Source organism: Antedon mediterranea, chromosome 4 (genome assembly GCF_964355755.1).
Source record: "Antedon mediterranea chromosome 4, ecAntMedi1.1, whole genome shotgun sequence".
In the NCBI taxonomy this organism is placed as follows: Eukaryota; Metazoa; Echinodermata; class Crinoidea; order Comatulida; family Antedonidae; genus Antedon; species Antedon mediterranea.
The window spans coordinates 28,908,260-28,935,176 of record NC_092673.1 but is presented as its reverse complement, the minus strand read 5'-3'; the positions used below and the strand labels follow the sequence as shown (position 1 = coordinate 28,935,176).

Sequence of the window (26,917 nt, the reverse complement as noted above, 5' to 3'; positions counted from 1 at the left end):
CCAAAATACTGCATTAGACTAGACAGCCTGTTGTTAGTCATGAATTAGCATTTAGGAAGACTTGGATTATATCGCATTATTCATTCTTGTTTATCTGTCTACATTTAACAAACTATGTAATGTTACTTTCTAATTGGAAGAACATACTGAAAACTTAGAAAATACAGTAAATATATAATTTAAATAAATAAAATGTTGGTTTTGGTTAATGAACAAATCTTTTTTGTGTTCATTTTAAACACATTGTTCAGTACATTCTGTGCAGCTAAAGAAGGATAGTACAGTATATCGGCATTGCCAATCAACAAGGTGCTGTCTCTGTCTGTCAAGGGGAGGGGGGGGGGGAGTGGGGGCTGTTATAAACATAATTATTGATTGTTTTCTACTACTACTATACTTGGTAGATAGGCCTGGTATGTAGTCCTTCAGAAAAGGCCCTCAATTTTTATTAGAAGGATTCTACAGTTTTTTCAGAAATGATATCTTCCCGTAATTTATTCAAATCGGAACTAAATTAATTTAATTATAATATTATTTAAATATTAATAATTATTATCAAAAAATAGTTTTTCGTGATTTCTGTTTTTGCCTGCCTATTGTAGGATGGCCGTCGGGTTATCCTAGATAGCCTAAGCCTAGTGAGGCTCAACATAAGTCTGACCTCTCTTAATAGTAGTCTAGGCCCTAGACTAATAGAAAGTATGCCTAGCAGCAAGCAGCATGAGTGCAGTCCGGTATAAGGTATCACCTCCACAGTACACCACCACCGTCGCCGACCAAAAGCAAATAAGAAGAAAGAAGGCCAGCCTACTATTCAATAGACTAGGCCCTAGGTTAAATTAGAGTACTTACTTTGAAAGCACCACTTCTTGCAGAAGAAGTATGGATAAATCACTAATTAAATCATGTCAACTTCCACAACTAAAAAAATATCTTGACTTGTCCCTCCTCCTGTGTCAAATCAAAACACTATGTTTTACATCTAGCAGCCTACAACTCGACAAAGCAGCGGACTTTGTGGGATGGACCGCGAAACGGAGATTTATCAAATCACGCCCTCATTTTCAAAACAACACAGTAGTGTACATTGTCATCAGTGAAAAGTAGTGGAACACTGTATGGCGAATACAACTGCAATGCAAAGTGTCTATATTTTTTTTAAGAAAGTAGTTTTCAATCAGTCGTTTTGCGGCAACCAAAATAAAACAGACTGGATTGACAACTAACACTCGCAAAAAAAAACATGGCAGACCAAGATTTACCGGAGGGATGGGTTGTTCGTGAAAGTCGAAAAAATGGTTAGCTGTTTTTGAATAATTAAAATATATAAGTAACATGTAAAAGCCCTATTGATTGCCAACGATTTTTCATAACGAATTTTCCTCTTAAATTAATATTAATTTGATGTCTAAAGTTAGGCCTATCTCGAGTTGAGTGTGATGCATGATTGAGAATTTTCTTGCGCGAGGAAAAGGGGTTTTCCCTGGCTTTATTGGGATTTACCCTATCTATTGCCATGATAATAATACTGTAATAATATTATCAACTGCTCAACAAGCACTAGTCTTAGTAATAGTAGGACTTAGGAGTCATATGCAGGACTAGAATATAGAGAACTAAGTTTTACATGCATAATTATTTTTTTTCACTTTCCATTTTATCAAAAAGGTAAAATGTACTATCTGAATACAAAGACAAATGCGAGTCAATGGGAGAAGCCCACAGCGGCAGCATCGGATACCATGAGATGTTCTCATCTGTTGGTGAAACATGTGGAATCGAGAAGACCATCGTCATGGAAACAGGACACCATAACCCGATCCAAGGACGAAGCACTGGAGATATTAAAAGGTTTAAATTGTACAGTAGTTAAAGACCCCTTCCCTGCAATTTTGGACGTTTTTTGGAAAATAATACATATATATCACTTTAAAAACATTAAACCATGTCATTCCTTGTCTTAAATGTACGTTTTATGGTAAATTATGATAAAAAGTGAGAAACAATGCACTACCTAAGTAGCTCGCGGCGATCGACCTCTCGTGGACGGTCTTAGGCCTAGCCTAGCTAGGCTTAGTTTTGTAGGCCTAGCTGGTAAACATCGATAACGTACGAACATCGTACGCTAGCTATATACCTAGCCTGACGTTGTATAGTTGCTGCATTAATTGTCTTTCTATTTTTGCCAGACTCCGTTGATACAAATTGGGGAAAACCCGGTATTTTCGCTGAAAAGTTAGGAGTCTTCCATTTGTTTTGGCTTCACGATCGATCGAAAAGTGGGCGAATTACAGGTGAAAAACAAAAATATCAATCCGCGCGCAATGCATTTTGGGATTTATAGCGGGCCTCTATAATTATTAGAATCGATTTATTGTTCACATTTTTAACCGTTTAAAGACGAAAAAAGTTATCGCAATAGGACCATATAGTATTATTTTTACATTAAATATAGTTTGTGATCTTAAAATAGATCTAAAAAACGTAGGGAATGGGGCTTTAAATCATGAACCTAATTTATAGGTCCATGGTTAAAGTAACATAAATTTTCACACCTTTTTTCATAATAATTAATATATATTGTTATGGAAGAGCTTTTCCAATTACAGTTTGTCTTCTCTTTTTTCAGGTCACAGAGAACGAATCGTTAGTGGTGAAATAGAGTTCAGCGAACTAGCATCCGAAGAAAGTGATTGTAGCTCAGCTCGTAAGGGCGGGGATCTAGGATGGTTCGGTCACGGTCAAATGCAACGTCCATTTGAAGAAGCTACACTAGCCCTTAAAATTGGCGATATTAGTGAACCTATTTACACTGAATCTGGAATTCATATTATTTATCGTACAGGGTAAACAAAAATGAAAGACTCTTTATAATGTCATACTTAATGTTTCCTTGCTTTCCTTCCTTCTAAAAGTGTTAAGCTCTGTCCAAACTATAAAAAAAATGTGATGTGCCCATATATGTGGATACGATGATGTCATATCACTACCATATTTGGGCACATTACATTTGTGTTGTCAACAAAAAGTATTATAGGAACAAAATCTCAATATTGAATGTACTATTATATCTTTTCTTATAATTGAACAAAAATTAAAGGTTATTTAGATCCTAAATTCTTATGAAGATTTGAGTAAATGTTGGTATTCTAGCAGCACTAATCATGATCAACATTTCTTGTTCTTGCTAATACTTCATTTATCTTGTAAACCGTATTGCATAATTATTGGGAAAAAAAAGTAAATTACTGTATTTTGCTATAATCAATGAAAAATATGCCTTTTCATGTTTTTTTTACATATAAATTAAAGTTTTAGTTGAGTTTAATTTGATTTATTTATTGTATTTTTGTCAAAAAAACTTGAGCACTTAATACAAATTCTATTGTACAATTGTTTTGTTAGATACATTTATTGCAAGGTAACACTGTATCAGTGAACGGAACTCTACACCTAAACCATGTCTCTTGCTATACTAATTGCCAGTATTTATGGAAATTCTACCCAATATCTATTCAGTTGAGTACTTTCTTAATAACATACAAAAAAACATTGAACATTGTACACTCATTAAACCATTATAAATATGTTTTTTTTATTTATGGTATTTAAGTGACCTACAGTAAGATTTATTTATTGGTAGCCCTGTAGACCACATGGTCAACAAATCAACACTCATCTATAATCAGAGGCCATTCAAGACTCCCAATGTACAGTATATAAAATGCAACAAGTTTTATATACAGCTTATAGTATATCAACAGTTAAGCACAAAATGTGGATTGTATTGGCCTTTTTGTAGTTTATTACGCCATATAAGGAAAAAAATGTTTAGTTAGAAACAACTTAATATTAACAATAATAAATAAGAAATCACATGATTTTTGTTACTAAAGGAAACATTTTAGCCTGTGAAATAGTAATATTTTGTCAAACAGGAAATTTTACATTGTACCACCTGGAATAATCACAGGTGTCAACGATTAAAAATCTAAGGAAATAAACAGTTCTTCTTTTTTTTAAGTTTCGTACATTTTTAAAATAATTGATATTTCTTTTGTTTCCTTGATATTTCTAAAAATTTAGTGTAATATAAAAAATACAAAAATCAAATACAAAACCATAGCTACCACAAGCAATATGTAAATAAATGCTTATAAACTGATATGGCATGTGACCTAATTTAATCAAGATTACCCTCAAAGTAAACAAAATACATACCAACATTTTAGTATTTCTAAAAGTATTTCTGGTATCTATTTTAACGTATTTGTATTTTTCCACTACTTTCCGTTGTCGCAGATAAAGGCAAAAAAAAAGTGGTTTGCCTAAATATAATCCTAGTTTATGAACATATTTAAACAGTAAAGTAATATTTTGAAATGTTATAATAAAATTTTTTGGACGATTTATTACTAAACTCAACTGAAATATCTTTTTTGGTTTTTACGTATAACACTATTGCATGTTAGTTATTTCTAAATTCACCAAAACAATACCAAAGCCATGCTCTTTAAAAAAAAAAAACACATACATTTTAACATAATTTATGTATATATATATATATGAATAAATCAACATAAATTAATAATATGGTGGATATACAAGTAACTGTGAAGTGGTGTACACATTCAAGGAATGCTTTCAGTCAACTTGTTCGGACGCAAGTTGCGCAATGTTTGATGACGTGCGTACATTGTTCATTTCTTGTGACCACCAGACGTACGGGGAAATGTGTATCGGTTACGTGATGCTGCCTGATACTGGTATTCATATGCGAGTGGGTGGATTTTAAAACCGTAAAGTCTGAAAAGTGAAAAAATAACAAAGTTGTGTAAATTTCTAAAATGTGAATTTTCTAGTTCCGTAAATCTTGGTTCCCATTTCAACGCGGTGCAACACAAATGAGTTGACCAATCACAAGCAACATTTTGGATGACCCATCACATTGTGATTGGTCAAATTAATTACAATGGTCTTACATTGTGTCCAAGTGGGATCAGAGCTGGTTGATACAAAATTTTGAAATAGTGCAAATTATAATTTTACAGTTTTGGACAGTAATCTATTGGAGGTAAATATTTGGTACCTATTTACACCCCTAGGTGTGACACATACCTGGGCACAAACTGGTTAGCTGGTCTTTTAGGGCGATACTCGGGATGAACCATAAACAACATGTGTGGGAAGCCGGTACCAAAATAAGCACCGTCTGTGTGGTGGTGACGAGATGATTTAGGTGTGTAAACATCTTGACATTTTGGACAGTAAAGTTTCACCATAGCCTCGCCTGGCACGTCCGATAAACCTGAAAACATAACCAATAACATTTTACGAATATTGTTTTTTTTATATTCTAATTTTAGATATATAAGAATATTCACCAATTACTATACAACAACAATGTTTTCTAAAGCTCTGTCTGCACTATCAAACTTTGTGACAAAAAAATGTGTCATCATCATAGATATGATGATGTCATATCACTACCATATTTGGGCATACCACACTTGTTTTGTCAAAACAGTTTAATAGTGTAGACAGAGATTTAATTTGGTAGTGGTATTATATTAGCTATAAAAGAGCAGCCTAAAAAGTGCCTTAATTACAATAAAATTATATTAGATAACAAGCTATGACTTTCCACCTGACATTACTTTACCTTTGGACAATGACCAAAATTACTCTATGATGTTTTGTAATATACATACCTATTGGGAGGACTGGCTGATTTTCACAATATACCCGTGGACAATGGCCGAAATCACCCTGTTGATACTTTTCAAGCTTTAAAATGATCAAGAAAGAATACTATAATGATCTATCTATTTTACTTTACATATTCATCTATTTGTTTATAATTTTTAATTTATAAAGTGCCATACATGTACTGAAGTTTTCCTACTTTGATTAGTAAGTATTTACTCGGGCGCCAAATACATTATATTTATGAATAAACGAAAGAAACGTCATGTTTAATACAGCACTCCAACATAGAACCCTGACACCCCAATTAAGCTAAGACATTTTGTATTCAGTTCAGAAGGTGTCAAGTTTAAAGCTCAGTCTACACAATCAAAATATTATGCAACAAAAAATGTGATGTACCGTTATATGGGCATGGTGATGTCATATCACTACCATATATGGGTATATCACTACCCTATTTAAGCACATCACACTTTTTTTTCCAAACTAGTTTGACAGTGTAGATAGAGTTTTAAGCTAAGTTTTTAATACAGCATGTAATATTAATATCCAGTAGTACTAGAACCCTCACCCTCCTGGGGCTTCTACTAGTTATTTATCTAAGATGGAGGTAAACACTGCCCTGAGCTCACCATTAATGCAATACCCCTATTTGTCATTATAAATCTGGAGTGTATGAGTCCATATAACATCTCTGCTGCCTGTTCTATCAAATCACTCTGATTCGGATTCTCTTCTAGTTCATCATCTTAACAAAACAGAACATTTCATTATTACAAAAAAAGATACTCAAATTTATCAAGTATGAAGTACATTATCCAATTTCAATTAGCAATTATAGTGACACAACCATTGTAACGCTAATGCATGTGATATATTAATAAAAATAGATTTTCTAGATATGCTATGCATGCAAAACAAAAATCCAAATAAAAATGTTAGAATGTATTTGTATATCATAAAATCCTACCAGCGATGACCTACATTTTTTGATGACAACATTTTTGTTTTTGAAGCTCTTTAGTTTAATGAGATTAAAATTGGGTTGATGATGATGACTTTATCGATGCTAATGACATACTAAGAAAAGACAGGTTTATATTTGATTACAAATACCTGGTTCTAAGTCTAATATCATATCTAAAGCTTGTCTGTAATGTGGAACTTGTTCATTAAGTCCTGTTAGGTTAAACTTATCTTGAATATAATCTTCATCAACCTAAAAGAAAAAAAAATATCATAAATTATGCTAAACATATTAATTGTGGATTGGTGGATTCAGAATTTAGGAAACAGGGAACATACAATATAATAATATTAATAAAGAAAGTACAATACTAACAGTTCGCAAATAACAAAATAAAATTATAAGATTATCACTTACTTCACAGAAGAATTCATTTCCTCGTAAACCACAGAACCAGGAAATCCATGAAACCTCTTCTGAACTACTCATTTTCTATAAAATGCAACATTTTTTGTAAACATCATTTTATTTCACGGTGTTTCAAAAGGGAAAAAAACAATAAGGTACCACCATCCGGCCATGGACGGCGGGAAGGTACATTTTTTTCAATCACACAATCATATATCAACAACAAACGACCTAACTATTCCCTAGTTCTAGTAGTGTCTCTGACATCATTTCATTTTGATCCCATGATATAAGAAGAGCACAGATCCTACCACCACAGCTGAGAGGTACACACGGCAAAGGTCCAACCAAGAAGGAGGGCAGATAGAGCCAACGAACAACAGAAGAGTTGCAGTTAAGAGGACATTAAGAAGTCACAAAAAGGTAAGATAAATAGAAATCAGATAAATGTACATAAAACCGACACGAATTTCACGTAAGATACAACAGAAATCAAGGCTAGCCTCATCGTTTTCCACATTTAACAGCATAAACCACCGCAACCAACCACAGCAGTAGTTACCACCCGGCGACTGCACACCGCGAGGAGAGCTCATCATGAAACCTCCAGCCTGCCAATCCCAACTCCCGCGAAATACCACCTTATCAAAAGTTAAGATAAAATCACTTACATTTTGTTTAATTTGTAGATACTACAACTATACCAAGCCCAAGATTATCACGTTATTAAAGGTGTTACAAAAAACATCAGTCACTTTCAGTTATAACACAAATTGATTGTTTTAATTTTGTAATTTTCGCCTAAATTTTCTGAATCAATGGACTTTTCTTACACACCGTACCTTCCTGCTCAAATACCGCCCTCTCTAGTTACCGGGTTGTTGCAACTTCTTGCATGCAAGAGATTTTATTCTTTTAACTTTGAGTTGCATATTTTTGAAGCAATAACAATTGGTTTTAAACTAATTAATTTTAGTAGGGGACCACACGAGGGCCAAACCAACCTGGACACACATCAGGATGAACAGGATGATCTGGTAGTAATTTAAATAATTATGATTTATTCCTGTATTCCTTTTTATGTTGCTTGTTTCCTCATTATTTTTCGCCAGGTTTTTCACAATTTTTGTTAACAATGAGTTTGCAAGAGCAGTTGGCATCATCCAAGAGATCACTGAAGCCAGTTAGCACAAAGGTCATTACAGTTAATGGTCAAACGTTTACAGAAAGAAGAAATGAAGCTGGACAATTTGATGCGACGAGAGGAGGAAGTGACAAAGGAGCATGCGGTGGAGGGGGCTGTTTCTTTGTAGTAGATTCTAAACCCGACATACAGGTTCTGGAAGTTCGACCTGGGTTATATCTAAGTAAATGTTTAAAATAATTATGTTTAGAGATACTAATAAGCACCAACTACCATTGGACCCAATTACCATCAACAGATTTGATTTTGTCCTTCAAACTATTTATGGTGGTTGATGCCCACAAATCATTACATGTTGGCTATACTTTTTAATTTTATTTCATGCAAAGCTATGCTTTCCTTGAATAATTATTTCTTTATAAACTAATTATCAAATTCCATTCTTTTGGCAGGAAGCATTTTGATTTAAAATGTTTTCTTTTCTAGGTAGCCAGGATGTAGCACATCGATTGGATCTTTTGGAAGAGCATGGCATTACGCATATTTTGAACACAGCTACTGGTGTACAAAACATATTTCCTGATGTGTTTGTATACAAACATGTAGAGCTTTTGGATTTACCAGAAACGGATCTTACAAGGTATTGCTCAGAAATATATTGGGGTGTCACAGCCCTCATTGACACAACATAATAATGACATGTTTTTATAAACAGGAATACAAATAACATGAAGCAAGACAATCTAACAAGACACTGAGCTCGCGTTGCGAATGTAGGAACTCGTAACAGTCTTTTGATCTTATGTCTGGTTGCGAAAGAAACCAACAGTACTGTACTATGTTCAGCGGCACTGTGTCTGTGTTAAGGGGCATGGTACTGATTGTGTCGCAGCCACATATAAACCCTTTGATCTCCGGAGCTCAGCATCCTGCTGTTATTAGATTGCCTTGCATGAAGGCATGAATGACAAGTAAAGCAAGAATGATAAGTAAAGCCATGCCTTGGCTGCCATGCCCTCCTAAAATAATTAACTGCTCAAAAGTCTCAAAATGTAATAATACCTTGCACAAAAAAAATATTTTAATCAAATTTTGTTTCCCCCCTAGTTGCTTGGATGAATGTATTGAGTTCATAGATGAAGGCAGGAAGGATGGTTGTACGTTAGTCCACTGCAATGCTGGAGTGTCTCGATCATGTACAGTGATACTTGCCTACCTGATACGCACTGAAGGTGTTGATGTCAAACAAGAATTATCAAAGCTAAGAACATTGCGACCAAGCCTACGGCCCAATGACGGGTTTATGAAACAATTGGACATTTTACAGGACGATCAGAAAACCAAAGTTTAGAGAGAGGAGCAGTGGCTAAACCAGCTATGAACATTCACTGGCTAAACCAGCTATGAACATTCACTGGCTAAACCAGCTATGAACATTCACTGGCTAAACCAGCTATGAACATTCACTGGCTAAACCAGCTATGAACATTCACTGGCTAAACCAGCTATGAACATTCACTGGCTAAACCAGCTATGAACATTCACTGGCTAAACCAGCTATGAACATTCACTGGCTAAACCAGCTATGAACATTCACTGGCTAAACCAGCTATGAACATTCACTGGCTAAACCAGCTATGAACATTCACTGGCTAAACCAGCTATGAACATTCACTGGCTAAACCAGCTATGAACATTCACTGGCTAAACCAAGTGGCTCAGGGCATGAGCAGCCTCAGTGCAACTACCCAGCGTTTAAGGGTCATTAGAAGTGCTAAACCAGGGGCCCCAGAGTGTAAGGGGACCTAGAACATGAGCAGCCTCAGTGCAACTACCCAGCGTTTAAGGGTCATTAGAAGTTCTAAACCAGGGGCGCCAGAGTGTAAGGGGACCTAGAACATGAGCAGCCTCAGTGACACTACCCAGCGTTTAAGGGTCATTAGAAGTGCTAAACCAGGGGCCCCAGAGTGTAAGGGGACCTAGAACATGAGCAGCCTCAGTGCAACTACCCAGCGTTTAAGGGTCATTAGAAGTGCTAAACCAGGGGCCCAGAGTGTAAGGGGACCTAGAACATGAGCAGCCTCAGTGCAACTACCCAGCGTTTAAGGGTCATTAGAAGTTCTAAACCAGGGGCGCCAGAGTGTAAGGGGACCTAGAACATGAGCAGCTTCAGTGCAACTACCCAGCGTTTAAGGGTCATTAGAAGTGCTAAACCAGGGGCCCCAGAGTGTAAGGGGACCTAGAACATGAGCAGCCTCAGTGTAACTACCCAGCGTTTAAGGGTCATTAGAAGTGCTAAACCAGGGGCCCCAGAGTGTAAGGGGACCTAGAACATGAGCAGCCTCACTGTAACTACCCAGCATTCGAGGGCCCCTTAAGAATGCTAAACCAGGGGTGTTGATACTGAAGCCTTTACTCAAAATTGATTTTAGTGTGAACTTATGCTTGCATATATTGAGGGTTAAAGCCATGGACTTAATATTGTTAGGATGGTATAAAAGTATTCTGGATTATAAATATAGGAAATAAATTTAAGCAATAAACATTTAAATAACTTTTATTAAAAATGTAGATAGAATAAAATTAAAACAAAACATTTCTTTACATATTTTTCTTGGAAACAATGAAACACAAAATGCATACTTTCTGATATTCAAAATAAACCTAAAATTGTCTAATTATAAAAATAAACAGCACCAAAATTTGGGAAGGTTTATGTAAACAAAACAACATCATCAGCTTTCTAGTTTTCTTATTTTGCTGATTATTTGGCAAGACATTGTACAAATAGGTAAAAACATAAACATGTGGCACCGGAGGTAAAGCGTAATTATCGGTGCTGGTGATGCAGTCGGCTTGGTTCAATCCATTGATGAATCAAATAATTTCATGCTGTCCAGCTAGTGACATGATTGGCACTAGACACATATTGTCTCATTTAAGCTATCTTCATATTGTAGAAATTATTTTTATACACATACAGTACATATGCTACATTGTGTTATACCATTAAGATTCATTCTGGTCTAATTGCTGAGGTGCTCGCCCTTGTAAAAGAGAGTTGCAGGTCCGACTCCTGACAGACAAGGCTTTATCATGCAAATATATATTGTACATATAACATTACTTTCCTAATTTGTATATTCATCTTAACATTGAATAATTTTACATATATGTCTAAATGAAAGCTTATACATAAGAATATTATGGTTCTTACAACAATGATATAGTTAAAAAGACATGGTTAAAACTATCCCATAATTTGAGGTAGTGATTTAAGGTGATTTAAGTCTAAATAATTAAGTCAATAATTAATGCTTTTATTATTTACTTGTTGCAGATTTTAATAAATAAAACATATTTTCAATAATGGAAAGAATATTAAAGATGCTTTTTAATTTACCAATGCTGTAGTTTTAATATGAGATTCATGAATTATTCATTATGAATTGACCAATTGAAAATAAAGTTACTAATTATTCATTATGAATTGACCAATGAAAATGAGATTAATAATTATTTCTTGTGAATTAACCAATGAAAATGTGATTACCAATTATTCAAATGAAAATGAGATTACTAATTATTCATTATGAATTGACCAAATAAAATAAGATTAATAATTATTTATTGTGAATTGACCAATGAAAATGTGATTACTAATTATTCAAATGAAAATGAGATTACTAATTATTCATTATGAATTGACCAATGAAAATGCGATTACTAATTATTGATATTGAATCCACCAATGATTACTTATTAAATAAAATCATCACACAAAATCCATGCAAATTACAGTACATATTATCCTGATTATTGTATAGACAAACTCTATGACATTTTTATTAATCTTTATCGTTTGATTCATATTAATTCTCTTATTATTTATATTACATGATAAACATATTTTTTTCCTTTATTACTTAAATAAATGATCTTTGGCACAACATCAACAATTCGCGTAGGTCTACTTTTAGTTTTTCATGTACAATTTAATATAAACACTTGGTCACTATACTGACAATAGGTCAGCTCCTTTTGCTGGCACTGTGGGCGGTGATCACACAATTGGCTCTGTAGGTATTTGTATCATAGAGTAAATAAACAATTCCTTCTTTGCTCTATATCTAAGTAATTCTGGTGGGGGGGGGGGGGGGTTACAGGATGGGCTCAATAGGTACTTGTATCCATACATTCTGAAAAAACAATAAATTAATACTATAAGTTTAAAAACAGTGAATACAATAAACTGTAAGGATATTATTTAACTTGTCTTCATGGACTTTCAATACACAATGAGTTCTGACCCATATATTGGGGAGATTTTGATGACCTACGGCCTATGCATTAATGTGTTATCAGTTGTCGCCTGAACTTAGAAACCATCAAACCCATGATAAGGAATAAATCGAAGATCACATCCCAACTTCCCTGCAGGCGCACAATAAATTGACATGATATAACTTGTTTCTAAATAAAAAGGTCTCTATACACTAGGAAATATTACTTTGAAGGAGCCACTGAAAACACTAGATTGGTATTATATGAATTGTTTATTAAATAATACCTCTCTGGCATGACATGTCCACCTCAAGGCTGCCTCATCATCTCCAAAATAGCCAGCACAGCTAACAACTGCTGCATCTTGTGTCCCACTAATACTACAATACAGATACAATGCAAAATCAGTATATAAAGCTTACTGACTTTCTCAAGTATAATCCCATCCTCTTATTTCTCCCAAATTCCATACCCAATCCAACTGGCACTTGACGCTGTCATATGGTATAAACAATTCAACATGTACTTGTATACTAACCTTGATTGTACAAGACATCTAACTGGACATTCAGATATCTTATGCTGGACTTGTACTTCCAGGTCAAATCGTGGTTGAACAGCAATTTCTGAAAAGGCAAAGCTTGGCGGTAGCTCTCCTTGCAAGAGCATAGACATCACTGACTTTCTCTGTATTTTCTTAGGGTCTTTGCTGAAGTCCTCTGGATCTTCTGGTACTGGTGTGATGGTAGAGTTGGTTACATGTTCCAAACAAGTGGAGTTATTTGGCTCTTCAACGAATATTTGACTCAACCGGTATCTTCTTGACTTCCTTGTTGCCCCACGTTTTAACTTATTAATTTTACCAATTACGCTCTGAACTTTTTCCATTGGTTTTGATGTTTCTGGTCCACTGACTCCATCTTCAGGCTTTTTAACTTTTGTTGAGGCAGTTTTTTTCGATCTTTTAGAACTTGAATGAAGAAGTTTTCTAACAGTTTGAGGACTTGATACCATTTTAGCCTTGATCTTCCCTCTTCTATTTTGCTGTTTGCGACCATTGCGGTATTTAGTGGTATACTGAGCTTCTTCTACTTTTAATTGCTCGACTGAAGAGGGAGGCACGATTACAAAATCTCCTTCACTTTCAAGACTTTGCTTATCAACATCGCTGATACTAGTTGAAATAGCAGATTGTCCATCTCTAGAATCGCTATTACTGCCACCAGAAACCGCAGAGCTCTTATTGGACGACACACGAAGAAATGTTGACTTTCCACAAACTATGTTCCCTGACCTCAATTTTACGCTGGACGTGAACTCTCCGCTGATGGTCAAGTCGTCGCTTACTAGAAATTCACCAGAGGCACACAGAGTTCCATTGGTTTCGATACTTGATTCTAAGGGGTTTTCAAATTCTGGTGGGTAAGTTCTGTCATCTGGTGGGAAGGCTCTGTTTTCTGTTGGGTAATTTCTGTCATCTGGTAAGTAGGTTCTGCCATCTGTTGAATATGTCCTTTCTACCTTTTTCCTTTCATTTACTATATTCATCCTTTCATTTTCTTTATCACATGGTGCTTCTGTTTGAACCTCTTTTTCAACAGTTTGTTTATGAGCATGCTCCATGGGAAGATGAAATATTGGAGGAAGTCTTCCATCTAAGCTCAAACCAGAAGTAGCCTGTGACAGACTATCAAGATCACTGCTTCCACCAATATCAACTGATAGTACAACCGGCGATATGTCCGTCACAGAGGACGCCACCGATGCAGATTCTGAAACAGATTCAAAACAGCTTTCTTTACTGTGAGCTGCAGAAATTCTATTTCCATCAGATTCAACATCACTTTGCTTCTGATCACCAGAGAAGGCACTCACATTGCCAGAATCTCTTTGTCCAGGAATTCGAGATATGTCACTAGAGGTTATGTCCGATTCTGTTACAGATCTGTTCTCTGGACAAGGATATTCTGGTGCAACTGGATTATTAGCAACCATTGATGCTGCAAGATCATAAAGGTTTACAATGACACCCTGATGGTCTTCCTTGATGTCACCAAGTTCATCCATTAAACCATGCTGGTCTGTCATTAGGCCATTCTCCATTAGATTCTGGTTTTTCTGTAACTGGTCATAGTTTTCCTCTAGGTGGTCATAGTTCTCTTCTGACTGATTATAGTTTTCTTCTAAATGATCGTAGTTTTCTTTCAAAGGATCATAATCCTCCTTTACATGATCACAGCTTTCTATGTTCCGGTATTCATCTTGTTTAGCGTCAGATTCACTGGTGTCCAATTCTTTCTCAAATGATGAATCCTTAATTTCACTTTCTTTTCCAATATTCGTTGAGTTTTCTCTTGAAACTGCCGCAATTACACTGTTTCTATTTTCTGAAAAAGCTTCAGTGACATCGTTTCTGGAATCTGAAGTCTGTTCCGAGCTTGACTCCTCTCCAATATCAAACAACGGCCTTCTTGGATCATATCTAAATCCATCCATTGTCACAACACTCTCCATACTTGCTTCATAACCTCTACTGTCCAAGCTCTCCTCAAAGCCTCTACTATCGATGCTGGTGTCAAAGCCTCTACTGTCAATACTGGTTTCAAAACCTCTCGTCTCGAAGCTGCTTTCAAAACCTCTTGTATCAAGACTAGCATCAAATCCACGGCTATCGACACTTGTTTCAAATCCTCTTGGATCCACACAAACCTCTAACCGCTTCATGTCTGCCTTTGCCTGCCTTCCATCGTCATGGACTTTGACTGCTCTTGCGCTTACACTGTCTTCAAGGTGATCTTCCTCTGAAAGAAATCCTTCGGAACCCTCAGATCTGAAGCAATCACGAGAATCTACCATTCCTTCTAGCACAGATAATGGATCGATCTCGTGGATGTTGTAAATAATCAGGTGACCATCTGCTGTTCCTACCCACACGGTGTCATGATATGGTAGAAGTGCCGTCACTCTTGGTGCTGTCAACTCGCGCATCTGAAGAAAACAAGAATGATCGGTTATACAATAAAGAACAAACAAAATAACACTGTTTGGCTCTACTGTGCCTGTCTTATCAAGTACATCTTGTGAAACATAATTAGTCAAATAGGAAATGACACTCATTATTAAAGAGCACTCAATATATATTGATGTACTGTAATACAATGTATACATATAGTATACTTTTTAAAAAGTTTGTGATTTGTAAAAGAACCTACAGTATGCGTATACTGTAGCATTTCCTTGTTTTTAGGACCCAAGTGGAAATAAGTTTTTAACTTTTCTTGGCATTCCTAGTAATCAAGGCCTGTGTTTCTGTGCAATTGTTTTTTCTACTTTTTTTACATTGTATTTATTGTTTTTTAACCTTGATTACTAAATAAAGAAATTCAAATTCAAATTCATTTACTTATAACTAACTATTATTATTACAGAAACGAAAAGTTATAGCATACCTTTAGAGATGCTGGAGTACACATGTAGTCCATAGCTGTGTCGAAAACCATAATGCATGTTAAAGTTTTTACGTCCCAGAGACCGAAAGCAGAAGAGTTACGGATCGTGATCCACACTCCGTGCACGTCAACCACCATGTTGTTGATGTGCACACCAGGATTCTTAGACACATCAAACGTTTCCAACAAGTCAAGTTCACTAAATATGGTTGAAAAAATATTATTAAATATGTCTACACTATCAAGCTTTATGTGACAAAAATATGTGATGTGCCAATATATGGACATGATGATGTCATATCATTACCATATTTGGGCACAGTTTGATAGTGTAGACAGAGCTTTATGAGTAGCATATCACACAGCATGTTTAAAAGATATCTCTTCTCAAAAGTTGCATTATGTTTGTAGATATTTAAAACTTTTGAAAAAAACTGAATACACCCAACCAATGAAGAGTCATCAAAGAATCATTATCATATCTAATCATAACAGTCAGTATCATTCTCCTACATCCTGGTGATTACCACCACAAACATCATACAGTACTTTAACTACAAAAATGATTAACATTGTTTTTATTACAACAACCATAAAGATGACATTATCACACCATGATCATGCTCCATCCACTAACAACTGCTAACAACTTTAAATTATTCTTACTCGCTAAGAATACTGACAGAATTCCCACATCCACACCATATCTGTTGCATGCCTTCCAAGTAGAGCACAGCTTTCACTGGACTCACTCCTATTGAATGGTAGAAATTATCCATTGGCGTAGTGTCCGATATAGTCTAACAAATAAAGACGAAGATTTTAGACACTGATCAACTGACATGGGTGTAATTACTTCTTCAAACCAGGAATGAATCTAGCACTATAGATTAGGAGGGGGGGGGGGAGGGGGATAAATATTTCATAAATGATAAAAACGATCCTCTGCAGAAAAATATAATGAAAAAGACATGGCTGCTAAATTTTACGGGGCCTAAATCCGCGCCTGCTAACCCAAATTATTATGGAGGATCTAGGCAATCCAACCAACAAAGTTCATGTGTTGTTTCTTAAAAGTTTTTAAGTCTTACGCCCGTATTCTTAAACCGGACTTTAGTCGTAGTTCGAGCTAAAACTAAAAAAATGACGTCATTTTAATTCATAAACCGAACTTCAACTAAATCACCGACTAATTCGGCCAACCTCAACTAAATCGAGACGGATTTTGATTGATTTTTTTAGTCCTGGAGGGGGCAGACTAAATGGTCGACTAAATGGTTTTTAAACGATGTTTATAAAAAACGTAACAGTCATTGAGTTGTTATATTGGCCAGATATTGAAGAATGAAATATATATAGCTTAATTAAATATACATTGGTATAAATTATAATAATGAAAATCATCTTTATTTACAACTGTATACAAATTACATTATTTTCTTCGCGCAAGTCCGACTTGAGCTACGTCACGCCATAGCGACAATGGGAGATGCGGCAATTCACCACGCGATAGAATGTTTAGGAGGCCTAGCGCTTTCTTGTCACGCTATGAAGTGCGTGGTTCGTGGCGATCATACTTTGTTGGGGGCCTAGAAAATATAAAAGTTACCGTACCGCCATGGTTCCTAAATATATTTTAAAGATTTTATTTGTTGTTAATCAAATATACTTCACTGTTAAATTAATACTGATATTGTTCTAATAATTAACGATTAAAATTATTTTTCATGTATATAGTCCTGATGCGTAAAAAGTGTTGTAAGAAATGGAAAGTGATATCAATGCGCAAAATTTCGTCTGCTCCTCAAATACTCTCTTGTCATTGGCCAATGTATAGCCTTTGTTACCCAGACGTGTGCAACTCGACTAAAAGCTCAACTTCATTAAGTCAAACTGCAAACTTCGACTACTTCGTTTTTTAATCGAATTTGAAGTAATAGCTCGAACTACGACTTTTCCAAGTCGAACTTCGAACTACGACTAAAGTCCGGTTTAAGAATACGGGCGTTAGATTGTCTTATGAATGGATTGTCACTTGTATCAGGGCATCAAATAAAATTCCCTATTGATAGTCCTTGGCAATGTGCCTAAATAAAATAATCATTAAAGCCTATATATATATATATAGTATCAAATCTATTGCATATTTACCTCGACAATTGCCAGTGTACCATTGGCTAACCCCGCATACAGGTTGCTACTCTTTACATGGAATGCTAAACTAAGAGGAGTGTCATGTAATCTTAAACACCAAAGCTCATCTCTACAAAACAAAGATATAGATGAATTACACAGATGACATTTTCTTTTTGTAATAAAGAACTCCTCCAATGGCTTACCGCCCCATAGCAAAAAGAAAAATAGATTTAAGTAGTCATAAGTAGAAATAGCTCTATTTTTAGTAGCCCTAATAGTTTTTAAGTAGACCTTTTTATCTCGACTACTAAGGATTTTAACTCAATGAGTCAACGATGGAATGACTACTTCCCAGCTATAAAATAGATAGTTGATTAATAGTTACTGGCTATTAATTATTTGTTAACAGTCTATTGATAGGTTATTGGTAGCCCTAGTATAACTATTATAAGTAGACAGTTGATAGATATGATACTCATAGATTTCTAATAGCTATCTGCTAGTCCATATCTATCTATTGTATAAAATAGATAGTTTATTAACAGTTACTGGCTATTATCAGTTTGTTTATGTGTATTAATAGATTGCTGGTAGCCATTTATCTATTGTCTACAATTTACAATAGCTATACCCAAGGTACACAACTGTGTTACTCACAGATTAAAAATAGTGAAAAATCTATCTAATACTATTAGTGGGGATTTTGAATTATGCTAATGAGGTAAAACCTATTAGGACCTATCTAAAATCTGCCTAAAATCTACTTACCTTAATAGGTAATAGAGCTATTTCTATTAAGGCGATAACTTATAAGGCTAATAGATATAGAGCCATATCTACTAAGACTTTTTGTTATGGGGCTACAGTATAAGCGCTCAATAGCTAAACTCAGGTGAACCAGAGCTTACGTATGCCACTGAAAACAGGAATTAAACTATGTTGAAAAAGGTTAAAAACCTAAACCAGGCTCTTCGTTACGCCACTGCACTCTTTTATACAGGCATCAAAATCAAAGGCATAATTAAAATCTATTTTCATTGACTAGAGAGGAAAATTTTAGAAAAAAGGTTCTTAATAAAAAGTAAACTTACTGGGACCTTATACTATAAGCATACAGATACCACGATAAAGTTCCTAAAAGCACAATGTCGGAACCAGCCATGGTCATACACACAATTTGAGAATCCAACTGCAATGAAAAAAAAAACAAGTATTAACATCTTTTAAAACATCTTTAAAAAAGTGATTTTTCAATCATAAACACTGATGATGATTTTGGGGGTGAGCTGTGTCCATTCAATACCATGTTGTACATCACCACACAAACAATGACTCTTAACTCTGTCTATACTATCAAACTAGTTTGACAAAAAAAGTGTGATATGCCCAAATATGGTAGTGATATAACATCATCATGTCCATATATGGGCACATCACATTTTGTTTGATAGTATAAACAGAGCTTAACTTACTACAATATTAAGCGTGTCTTTTGTACATTTTTCAGCGTCAACAATGCCAAGCCAAGCCTCACGGATATCGCCTCTACATACAAGTAATTTACCTAGCAAAAGTAATTATAAGTTATTAGTACATTGCACAGAATGAAGGTGATGCATATATTAAATAGTATACAAATAATGAATGTTTATGAGTGCAATGATACAAATATTTTCACTGAGGTTAAACTTGTGGAAACAGAACAATAAAGTATTCATTAAATATCATGTGACCATACCATTCTTCAATCAAATGACAAGGATATACATTAAGTGTTATTTTAATAATTATATAAATAGTAGTAACAGAATAAGTTTATTATCATGAACTTTTAAGATGATTTGAAATATCAATATGAATACTTTTACACAAATCACAATTAATGCAAAGCACATCCAACACCAAAAACATTAATTTACAAGGTACAAACGGTCTATAATTTTAAAATCTGTCACATTGTTATCAACTATTTAACAGTCCTACTAAACACCACAGGGAAACACAGGGAAGTAGGTACAGCATTTAAAAACCAGAATTCATAAGCATGCTTGTTATAAATAATTATTTGGAATAATTGCATTACTGCCTGCCCATGAGATTTAGTAGCAGTGTACATATTCATTGTACTTTTTAATTTGATTAATATTAGACAAATAAACAAATTGTAAGACACATGGTACATTTACACAAAACACAATAAAAAAAAATGTTCATTTAAAGTGCACTGCTCCATTAGACAAAATTATAAACAAGGATAGATATACTAAAAAAAAAAACAAACAATGATGATTAAATTTTATGGAATTAATTTAAAATTTATGTTAGTAGCTAAAATACAGTACGTCATTCTTTTAAATAAGTAAAAGTACTACAGTAACTATTGAAAGACACCAATCACAGAAGAAATCTTGTTGTAAAAGTTTCAGTGAGATATTCACATCATGTTTGGTTTCAGTGTTAATAATATGAAGGCATGTTATTTTTTTAGGCTTCAGTGAGACATCAAGAATTATATTATTCTGCTTCAACTATGGTGAAGCTGCAGCCATGGTAAATCTGCAACCATGGTAAAGCTGCAGCCATGGTGAAGCTGCAGCCATGGTGAAGCTGCAGCCATGGTAAAGCTAAAACCATGGTGAAGCTGAAACCATGGTGAAGCTGTAGCCATGGTGAAGTTGCAGACATGGTGAATCTGCAAACCATGGTAAATCTGCAACCATGGTAAATCTGCAAACCATGGTGAAGCTGCAACTATGGTAAAGGTAGAACCATAGTAAAACTACAACCAAGTTGAAGCTACAACCATGATTAAGTTGCAACCATGGTGAAGCTGCAACCATGGTGAAACTAAGAGAAGCATTGTTAACTACAAAGTTTGATGATCTCTATTCTAAATTCAAAAAGCTTTCCATATAATACCAAGCATTTTCTAGCTTTCTACATACGCCACAGACACACACAGAAAAGCAACAAAACAGTGGTTAGCAAAAAAAAAAAGAAGAAGAAAACGTACAACTCCACTCACATGTTAATCATAATCCTGTTTCAACTGAATAAAAGAAATCAATGGCGCCTGCAGTATCCAAATATTCATGGCCAGCTAAAGTCTTATTGCTGCTGCTGCAGGATAAACTAAATGATTCTGTACACAACAAATTCTCGATAGTCTCAAAATTCTACAAGTTTTTAAGGTCTGTTTGCCGCAACGTTTAACTATACGTAGATGCTAAATATTTACATTACTATAGAACATATGGTAGAAATGGGGAAAGGTGGACTGTAGTAGAAAAAGTGTGATTGGACGAAATTAATCAGACGGACTGTTCTGAGCATGCTCGGCATCTTCATGCTCAGATCCGTTGGTCATGTGATCCTCACCTGGCGAGCTTTCAACGCAGCAATCCATTTTAAGGTCATTATTGCAATTTTCTCGGACCTTTTGTTTTTCTTTTTGAAGACCTTCTTGTCTGTCAAACTCTTCGCGCGCCCTCTGTTGTTGATCGTAAACGTTACGCAGAATCTTGATGTGATGGTTCTGTTTTTCGTTGATGAGACTCATACTTGGGAATGGTTCCAAATCAGAGTATGCAATCTTTAACAAATAAAAATACTTAAAAGTACAATAACAATAATAATAATAGGTTTATAGTATATGAACAATTAAAAAACTAATCATAGTTACAATAATTGTTATTTGGTGTAAAAGTGGCTCTACCTTAAATCTAAAGCTCTGTCTACACTATCAAACCTTGTGTGACAAAAAAAATGTGATGTTCCCATATATGGACATGATGATGTCATATGACTATCAAACTAGTTTGATAGTGTGACAGAGCTTCAACGTTAAAAAATAATATGTAGGGCATTGTGGGATATACTTTTTCTTATTATACTGTGTATAATATTTAAAGATTGTTAACATTGCAGTTTGTAGTTTGTATGTGCACGCCCCCAGGGAAAAACAACCATAAGTTAATCTGGACCTCCGTAGTAAAATAAAGTTGAATATAATTGAAGGAAAGTGCTTGTTTTTTTTTTTTCTTTTTTCTTTTAGACAAGAACGAATACTTTCTAAATGTTCCATTTACACTGTCTAGAGTTGGATAATTTATTTATTCTGTGTGTTGCCAAGTATCAGTCACTCTCTACATACACTTTTTATCCGTCAATCACCAAACCTACTGAGATTGAATCATGTCACTTTTAATCTTTGTGTCATGACATTCATTATTTAGAGTTGCATTTCTTTCCTACTTTGGTTTAATATGAAGTTCATATTAGCACTCAGCCTAATGTCCAATTTAAAATATTTATTAATTATTATTATTATAACAGTATTACATGTTATCTATATTTAATGTTCCACCAAACAATTTCATTATAGAAATACTATAATATTTATAAATAATTTGTATAATATTTGCATAAAAACCTTGATGAGTGTGTCGGCATCGTAGGTAACCTTTGCCAGATGTCTCATGTCCTTCATGATTGCCAGCGTATCGTCTTTCTCCAATAGCGACATCTCGTGCATTTGTAGAAGACCGACAGCAAAACGGAAGAGAGCCTCAAGACCATCGAGAAGAAAACAGTCCCACACTCTAAGCATCACCTAAAAGGTAAAATATGAGATGATGTATTTGGCTTTAATTCATCAGAAAGACAGCAGGTGGCCAATATGCTCAGAATAATTACAATAACTGCTACATCAATTTTAGGCTACAGCTCTGTCTACACTATCAAATTAGTTGTGATATGCCCAAATATGGTAGTGATATCACATCATCCTGTCCATATATGGGCACATCACATTTTGTTGTCACATAAAGTTTGATAGAGTAGACAGAGCTTAAGGCTTACCTCAAATGGTACAATGTCATAGAACACACCAAGAAACCAGTTGAGAGTGAATGAACACATCTCAATGCCAATATCTTCAAGATGAGCATGTAGTCGTGGTAACTTGATCTGAAGCAACTCTTTGAGCACGCTTTGATCAGCTTGCGCTCCGATTAAACTGATGTCAAAGTAATTAGGAGGAAAACAATGCTCTACAATTGCAACAAGACTCCTGTAATTAAACATTAAATTTATTATGACTGTGAACAAGAAAAGTCCATAAAAATCACTTTACTTTTCTTATGTTAATACATACTTCTCTTGTGTATTATATTTAAAAATTGATAAAAATTGTATTTTGCATGGAAGAACAACCATAAGTTAATCTGGGCCTTCGTGGATAATAAAGTTGAATAAAATTGAAGAAAAGTGCTGGTCTTTTATTTCTTTATTCTGCAGTTTTCACACACACACAGGTACAGGGTGTAAACTTTGTTTTGCCAGACATTGCAAAAGGGTATTAGTCTCTGCTTACCAGAATGCTGTTTCCTCATCCATGAAGAGTAGACTAACTGACGTGATGAAGTTCATTCCTTGACAGTAACCAACGGACGGATTATGAATGCAAAACGCCTTTAATACTTCCTCTAAACGACAAATCTACATGAAAACAATTTGCATACAAGTGAATATTCAAAATAACATATTATTGAATAAAGTCTCTGAAAGGGGGATAAAAAAAAAACTTTAAATGATATATAAAGTATACAAAGTAATAATATTAGTAAAAATGAAAGTTTTATTCAATATATTGTAATGAGCCAGTATTGTCAGATGGCATTTTAGTGATTTCTTGTTTACCATGAAGTATTCTGTTGTGATATTGTAGTTTTATTTCTTTCATACGGCTTCGTGGAAGAACACATTTTGTTGTGAATGAGCCTCCTTTATAATTATTATTTTAATGCACAGTTTTGTATGACATTTTTTTGTATAGATTTTATTTTTATCAAGATGTCTCCACTTTATTTTATATCTTGGTATATTTATTCACATTAAAAAGTACATAAATGGCAGCACATGGCTGAATTGCATATGTATTACACAATAAAACAAATATTAAGAGTATAGACAACAATTCTATTTATTTAGTTATTTCATACCATCTTTAATGAGGGGTGGTCTATGTTCAAGTGACGGAACTGAACATTAAGGAAAAAGTAAAAAATATTAAAAAAGATAATATATATGTATATCAGTTACCCCATCAGATTTCTTCTTTTCAAAGTGAATGTTAAAAGGCATTGTTCTTAGAAGATCTAAGTTGATTTGTCGACGATACTTTTCCACTTCAGATGCATTATCAATGCGATTACATAAACTTATGTAGTAATCACTACCCTGTGAAAAAATAACAATAAAACTGAAAATTCAGAATATCATTAAAATATCTAATTTCATCTAGCTCATGATCACTTTAAAGAACCTAGTATATCTTTCGAGACAAGTAGGAGGTTACCCCAGTGTACTAGTATACACAAAGCCACTGTCACTCATCATGAGGGCCCCTGATTGTCAGCATACACTGTTTAGGGTCACCCTCTATAAATAAGATGTACTAAAAATAAAAATAGCCATAGCCATGTACATTGTTGTTTCTTTTCAGTATTTTTTTTTGGATATTTATACAGATGAAGCCTTGGCGGAAAGGTCAGTATTAGAGGGTAGCGTCTGATCCTATGACCGCAAGGGTGTTTAAATCTTACTCTTTTCACCTAGTTTGGCACTAAGCAATGACTGGCATATATTATTGGGTGATAAGACACCAGACAACAATTTACTCTATTTTTTTGGACAATTGGACAAGTATGAGTAATACAGGGTAATATAACTATTATGTTCTTCATTATAAGACTTGACAATAACCTAAAAACTAAATATAATTCCAGACAGTGTGTCTACAGATCTAAACTTTGGAAAAACATGAATTTTGACTGACATAAACCTTCTTGAACATGAATGATATAAATACAAGTCTACAAAAGTAAGACTATTTTTAAAACTGTCATAAAGTATCGTGTTGTATGATTACATATGCATTTCATTTCATGTATTATTCAATACAATTTCTCCTATAAATGTTTCGTACATTTTCTTTAGAGTGGAATTAAATTGCCAAAATTTAAATAACCATTTAATTTAAGTTAATAAAGCTCTGTCTACACTATGAAACTAGTATGAAAAAGAAGTGTAATGTGCCCAAATATGGTAGTGATATGCCCAAATATGATAGTGATATGATATCATCATGTCCATATATGGGCACATCACATAAAGTTTGATAGTGTAGACAGAGCTTTAGTTTATTAAAATCTTTTTGTTATAAATGAAATTCATAAGTATCAACAAAGGAGATGAGATTGAAAGTTCGGACATAGTTTCTGATTTACAGTATCCTGTCATAGCTTAATACATAATGGAATTCAATCTGTTTTAATGTCTGATAAAAACATACATTGAAACATATACAGATTATGTGCTTTATGTAATAGGATTATAGAAACGAGCACAAGGACCGTGTCAAATTAGCAACAAGACATGAACTTAAGTGAATAATAACGTCTACTTAAAGAAACAAGTGCTTGGACCTATTAGAGGGGTATGAGTGGGTATGTCAAATTCCTCATTAATTAAGCGAACAAATTACTACATCTTGTTATCTTTCGTTACGACATTTTGATCAGAATTTCGGTCCCGGTTGGTTTAATGTTCTCGTAAATTAAATTAATTTCAAATTGTCCGCAGAGACAAATTTAAGTGCAAATCGGTTTGCATTTATAAGTACCAGGTTCGATGCCAGTGCAGACGTCACATGACTAATGAACATGCACCCTACGAACCCTATCTGTGAAAGATCATGCTCCGGCCAGCAATTATAAGAATAAAATTAAATTTGATGAAAAGCAGGGACATTCGAGCACCCCTAGTATCCTCAGGGGGTATGTTTAACATTTGATACGTCTCTTTAAATGGATTATTAGACATATTCAATTTGTTTGATAGAGGTCTTTGTACCTTTTCTTGTTGCACTTGTCTAACTCTGTTAAGTACCAACTTAGTCCATACATCACTGCGAATTTCTGAAGGAATTCCTCGTCTAACAAGACTTCTCAACTCATCCTACAATAAAAAAGAAACAATATTAAATTCAGCAATTAGTAAATTTGCTTTCAAACTTATTTCAACTTTAAAGAACAGCGTGTTAAGCTTAATCACACGTTGTCCTCGTTGTTGAAAGTTAACACGGGTGTTCCACAAGGTTGTGTGTTATCACCTTTATTGTATACAATATACACAAATGATTGTAAGTCAAATAATACAAAAACTGAGATTATTAAATATGCAGACGACACTGCTCTGATTGGTTATCTGGATTCAAAAGATGATTCAGTGACAGGCTTCTTAGACAGTATTAATATTTTTCACAAATGGTGTAAAGATAATTTTTTAGATCTAAATATAAATAAAACTAAAGAGATGGTTTTTGATTTTCGGAAGAAGATAAACTACCTTCCCAAGATCAAAATCAATGGTGAGACCATTCCGGAAGTTAAAACTTACAAATATTTAGGGGTTGAAATTGATAATAAACTTAAATTTGATGCAAATAGTAGGTGCATATACAATAAATTACAAAAACGTCTCTTCTTTCTACGCAAATTAAACTCTTTTAAGATTGACCGTACTATTTTACAACTTTTTTATACTTCTATCTTAAACAGTGTACTTAGTTTTTGCCTAATATGTTATTATGGTAATTCACGTTTTAAAGATAGACTTTTACTTAATAAAATAGTTAAACAAGGCAGTAGAATAGTAGGCTCTGAACAAATTCAACCTGAAGTTTTATATAAAGAATTAGTAATTAAAAAATTGAAAATTATTTTAAAAGACCACGCTCATCCTCTGCACTATAAATTT

General features: G+C 34.3%; 5 protein-coding genes across 10 annotated transcripts in view; 2 read left to right on the top strand and 3 right to left on the bottom strand.

The window, feature by feature from the left end:
- Positions 1-1,003, bottom strand: part of LOC140047188 (EVI5-like protein) — a 39,024-nt gene extending 38,021 nt beyond the window's left edge. For all 4 annotated transcript variants that reach the window (XM_072092049.1, XM_072092052.1, XM_072092050.1 and 1 more), the window contains exon 1: positions 853-1,003. The gene's annotated coding sequence lies outside the window, so the exon portion shown is untranslated. The remainder of the gene's footprint in view (positions 1-852) is intronic.
- Positions 1,004-1,193: 190 nt separating this feature from the next.
- On the top strand, positions 1,194-3,226 carry LOC140047185 (peptidyl-prolyl cis-trans isomerase NIMA-interacting 1-like). The gene is made up of 3 exons (XM_072092046.1): positions 1,194-1,298; positions 1,669-1,851; positions 2,630-3,226. Exons 1-3 carry the CDS (start codon positions 1,244-1,246, stop codon positions 2,848-2,850), a joined length of 459 nt encoding a protein of 152 aa, XP_071948147.1. The 5' UTR covers positions 1,194-1,243; the 3' UTR covers positions 2,851-3,226.
- A 140-nt stretch (positions 3,227-3,366) lies between these two features.
- Positions 3,367-7,950, bottom strand: LOC140047183 (casein kinase II subunit beta). Its single transcript, XM_072092044.1, has 7 exons — positions 7,756-7,950; positions 7,094-7,168; positions 6,826-6,928; positions 6,342-6,457; positions 5,712-5,787; positions 5,119-5,308; positions 3,367-4,806 (listed from the first exon to the last, which is right to left on the bottom strand). The coding sequence occupies exons 2-7, from the start codon at positions 7,163-7,165 to the stop codon at positions 4,701-4,703; spliced, it is 663 nt and encodes a 220-aa protein (XP_071948145.1). The 5' UTR covers positions 7,166-7,168; positions 7,756-7,950; the 3' UTR covers positions 3,367-4,700.
- On the top strand, positions 7,184-10,628 carry LOC140047184 (dual specificity protein phosphatase 19-like). Its single transcript, XM_072092045.1, has 4 exons — positions 7,184-7,507; positions 8,197-8,451; positions 8,715-8,868; positions 9,336-10,628. Exons 2-4 carry the CDS (start codon positions 8,220-8,222, stop codon positions 9,577-9,579), a joined length of 630 nt encoding a protein of 209 aa, XP_071948146.1. The 5' UTR covers positions 7,184-7,507; positions 8,197-8,219; the 3' UTR covers positions 9,580-10,628.
- A 698-nt stretch (positions 10,629-11,326) lies between these two features.
- Positions 11,327-26,917, bottom strand: part of LOC140047181 (uncharacterized) — a 56,115-nt gene continuing 40,524 nt past the window's right edge. For all 3 annotated transcript variants that reach the window (XM_072092039.1, XM_072092040.1, XM_072092041.1), the window contains 14 exons: positions 26,012-26,116; positions 24,200-24,337; positions 23,472-23,596; positions 22,958-23,168; positions 22,530-22,709; positions 21,476-21,689; positions 19,570-19,661; positions 19,189-19,286; positions 18,113-18,224; positions 16,628-16,761; positions 15,962-16,160; positions 13,051-15,500; positions 12,799-12,892; positions 11,327-12,427 (listed from right to left, as the gene is read on the bottom strand). In XM_072092039.1, coding sequence (XP_071948140.1) covers positions 12,389-12,427; positions 12,799-12,892; positions 13,051-15,500; positions 15,962-16,160; positions 16,628-16,761; positions 18,113-18,224; positions 19,189-19,286; positions 19,570-19,661; positions 21,476-21,689; positions 22,530-22,709; positions 22,958-23,168; positions 23,472-23,596; positions 24,200-24,337; positions 26,012-26,116 — 4,191 coding nt within the window. In that variant the 3' untranslated portion in view covers positions 11,327-12,388. The remainder of the gene's footprint in view (positions 12,428-12,798; positions 12,893-13,050; positions 15,501-15,961; positions 16,161-16,627; positions 16,762-18,112; positions 18,225-19,188; positions 19,287-19,569; positions 19,662-21,475; positions 21,690-22,529; positions 22,710-22,957; positions 23,169-23,471; positions 23,597-24,199; positions 24,338-26,011; positions 26,117-26,917) is intronic.

Coding starts and splice junctions, on each gene's coding strand:
- LOC140047184 (XM_072092045.1), top strand. CDS start 8,220: ATGAGTTTGCAAGAGCAGTTGGCATCATCCAAGAGATCACTGAAGCCA. Junction 8,452..8,714: donor TCGACCTGGGTTATATCTAA/GTAAATGTTTAA, acceptor TTTCTTTTCTAG/GTAGCCAGGATGTAGCACAT. Junction 8,869..9,335: donor CCAGAAACGGATCTTACAAG/GTATTGCTCAGA, acceptor TTTCCCCCCTAG/TTGCTTGGATGAATGTATTG.
- LOC140047183 (XM_072092044.1), bottom strand. CDS start 7,165: ATGAGTAGTTCAGAAGAGGTTTCATGGATTTCCTGGTTCTGTGGTTTA. Junction 6,929..7,093: donor GAAATGAATTCTTCTGTGAA/GTAAGTGATAAT, acceptor TTTTTCTTTTAG/GTTGATGAAGATTATATTCA. Junction 4,807..5,118: donor GCTAACCAGTTTGTGCCCAG/GTATGTGTCACA, acceptor TTCACTTTTCAG/ACTTTACGGTTTTAAAATCC.
- LOC140047185 (XM_072092046.1), top strand. CDS start 1,244: ATGGCAGACCAAGATTTACCGGAGGGATGGGTTGTTCGTGAAAGTCGA. Junction 1,299..1,668: donor TCGTGAAAGTCGAAAAAATG/GTTAGCTGTTTT, acceptor TTTATCAAAAAG/GTAAAATGTACTATCTGAAT. Junction 1,852..2,629: donor AGCACTGGAGATATTAAAAG/GTTTAAATTGTA, acceptor CTCTTTTTTCAG/GTCACAGAGAACGAATCGTT.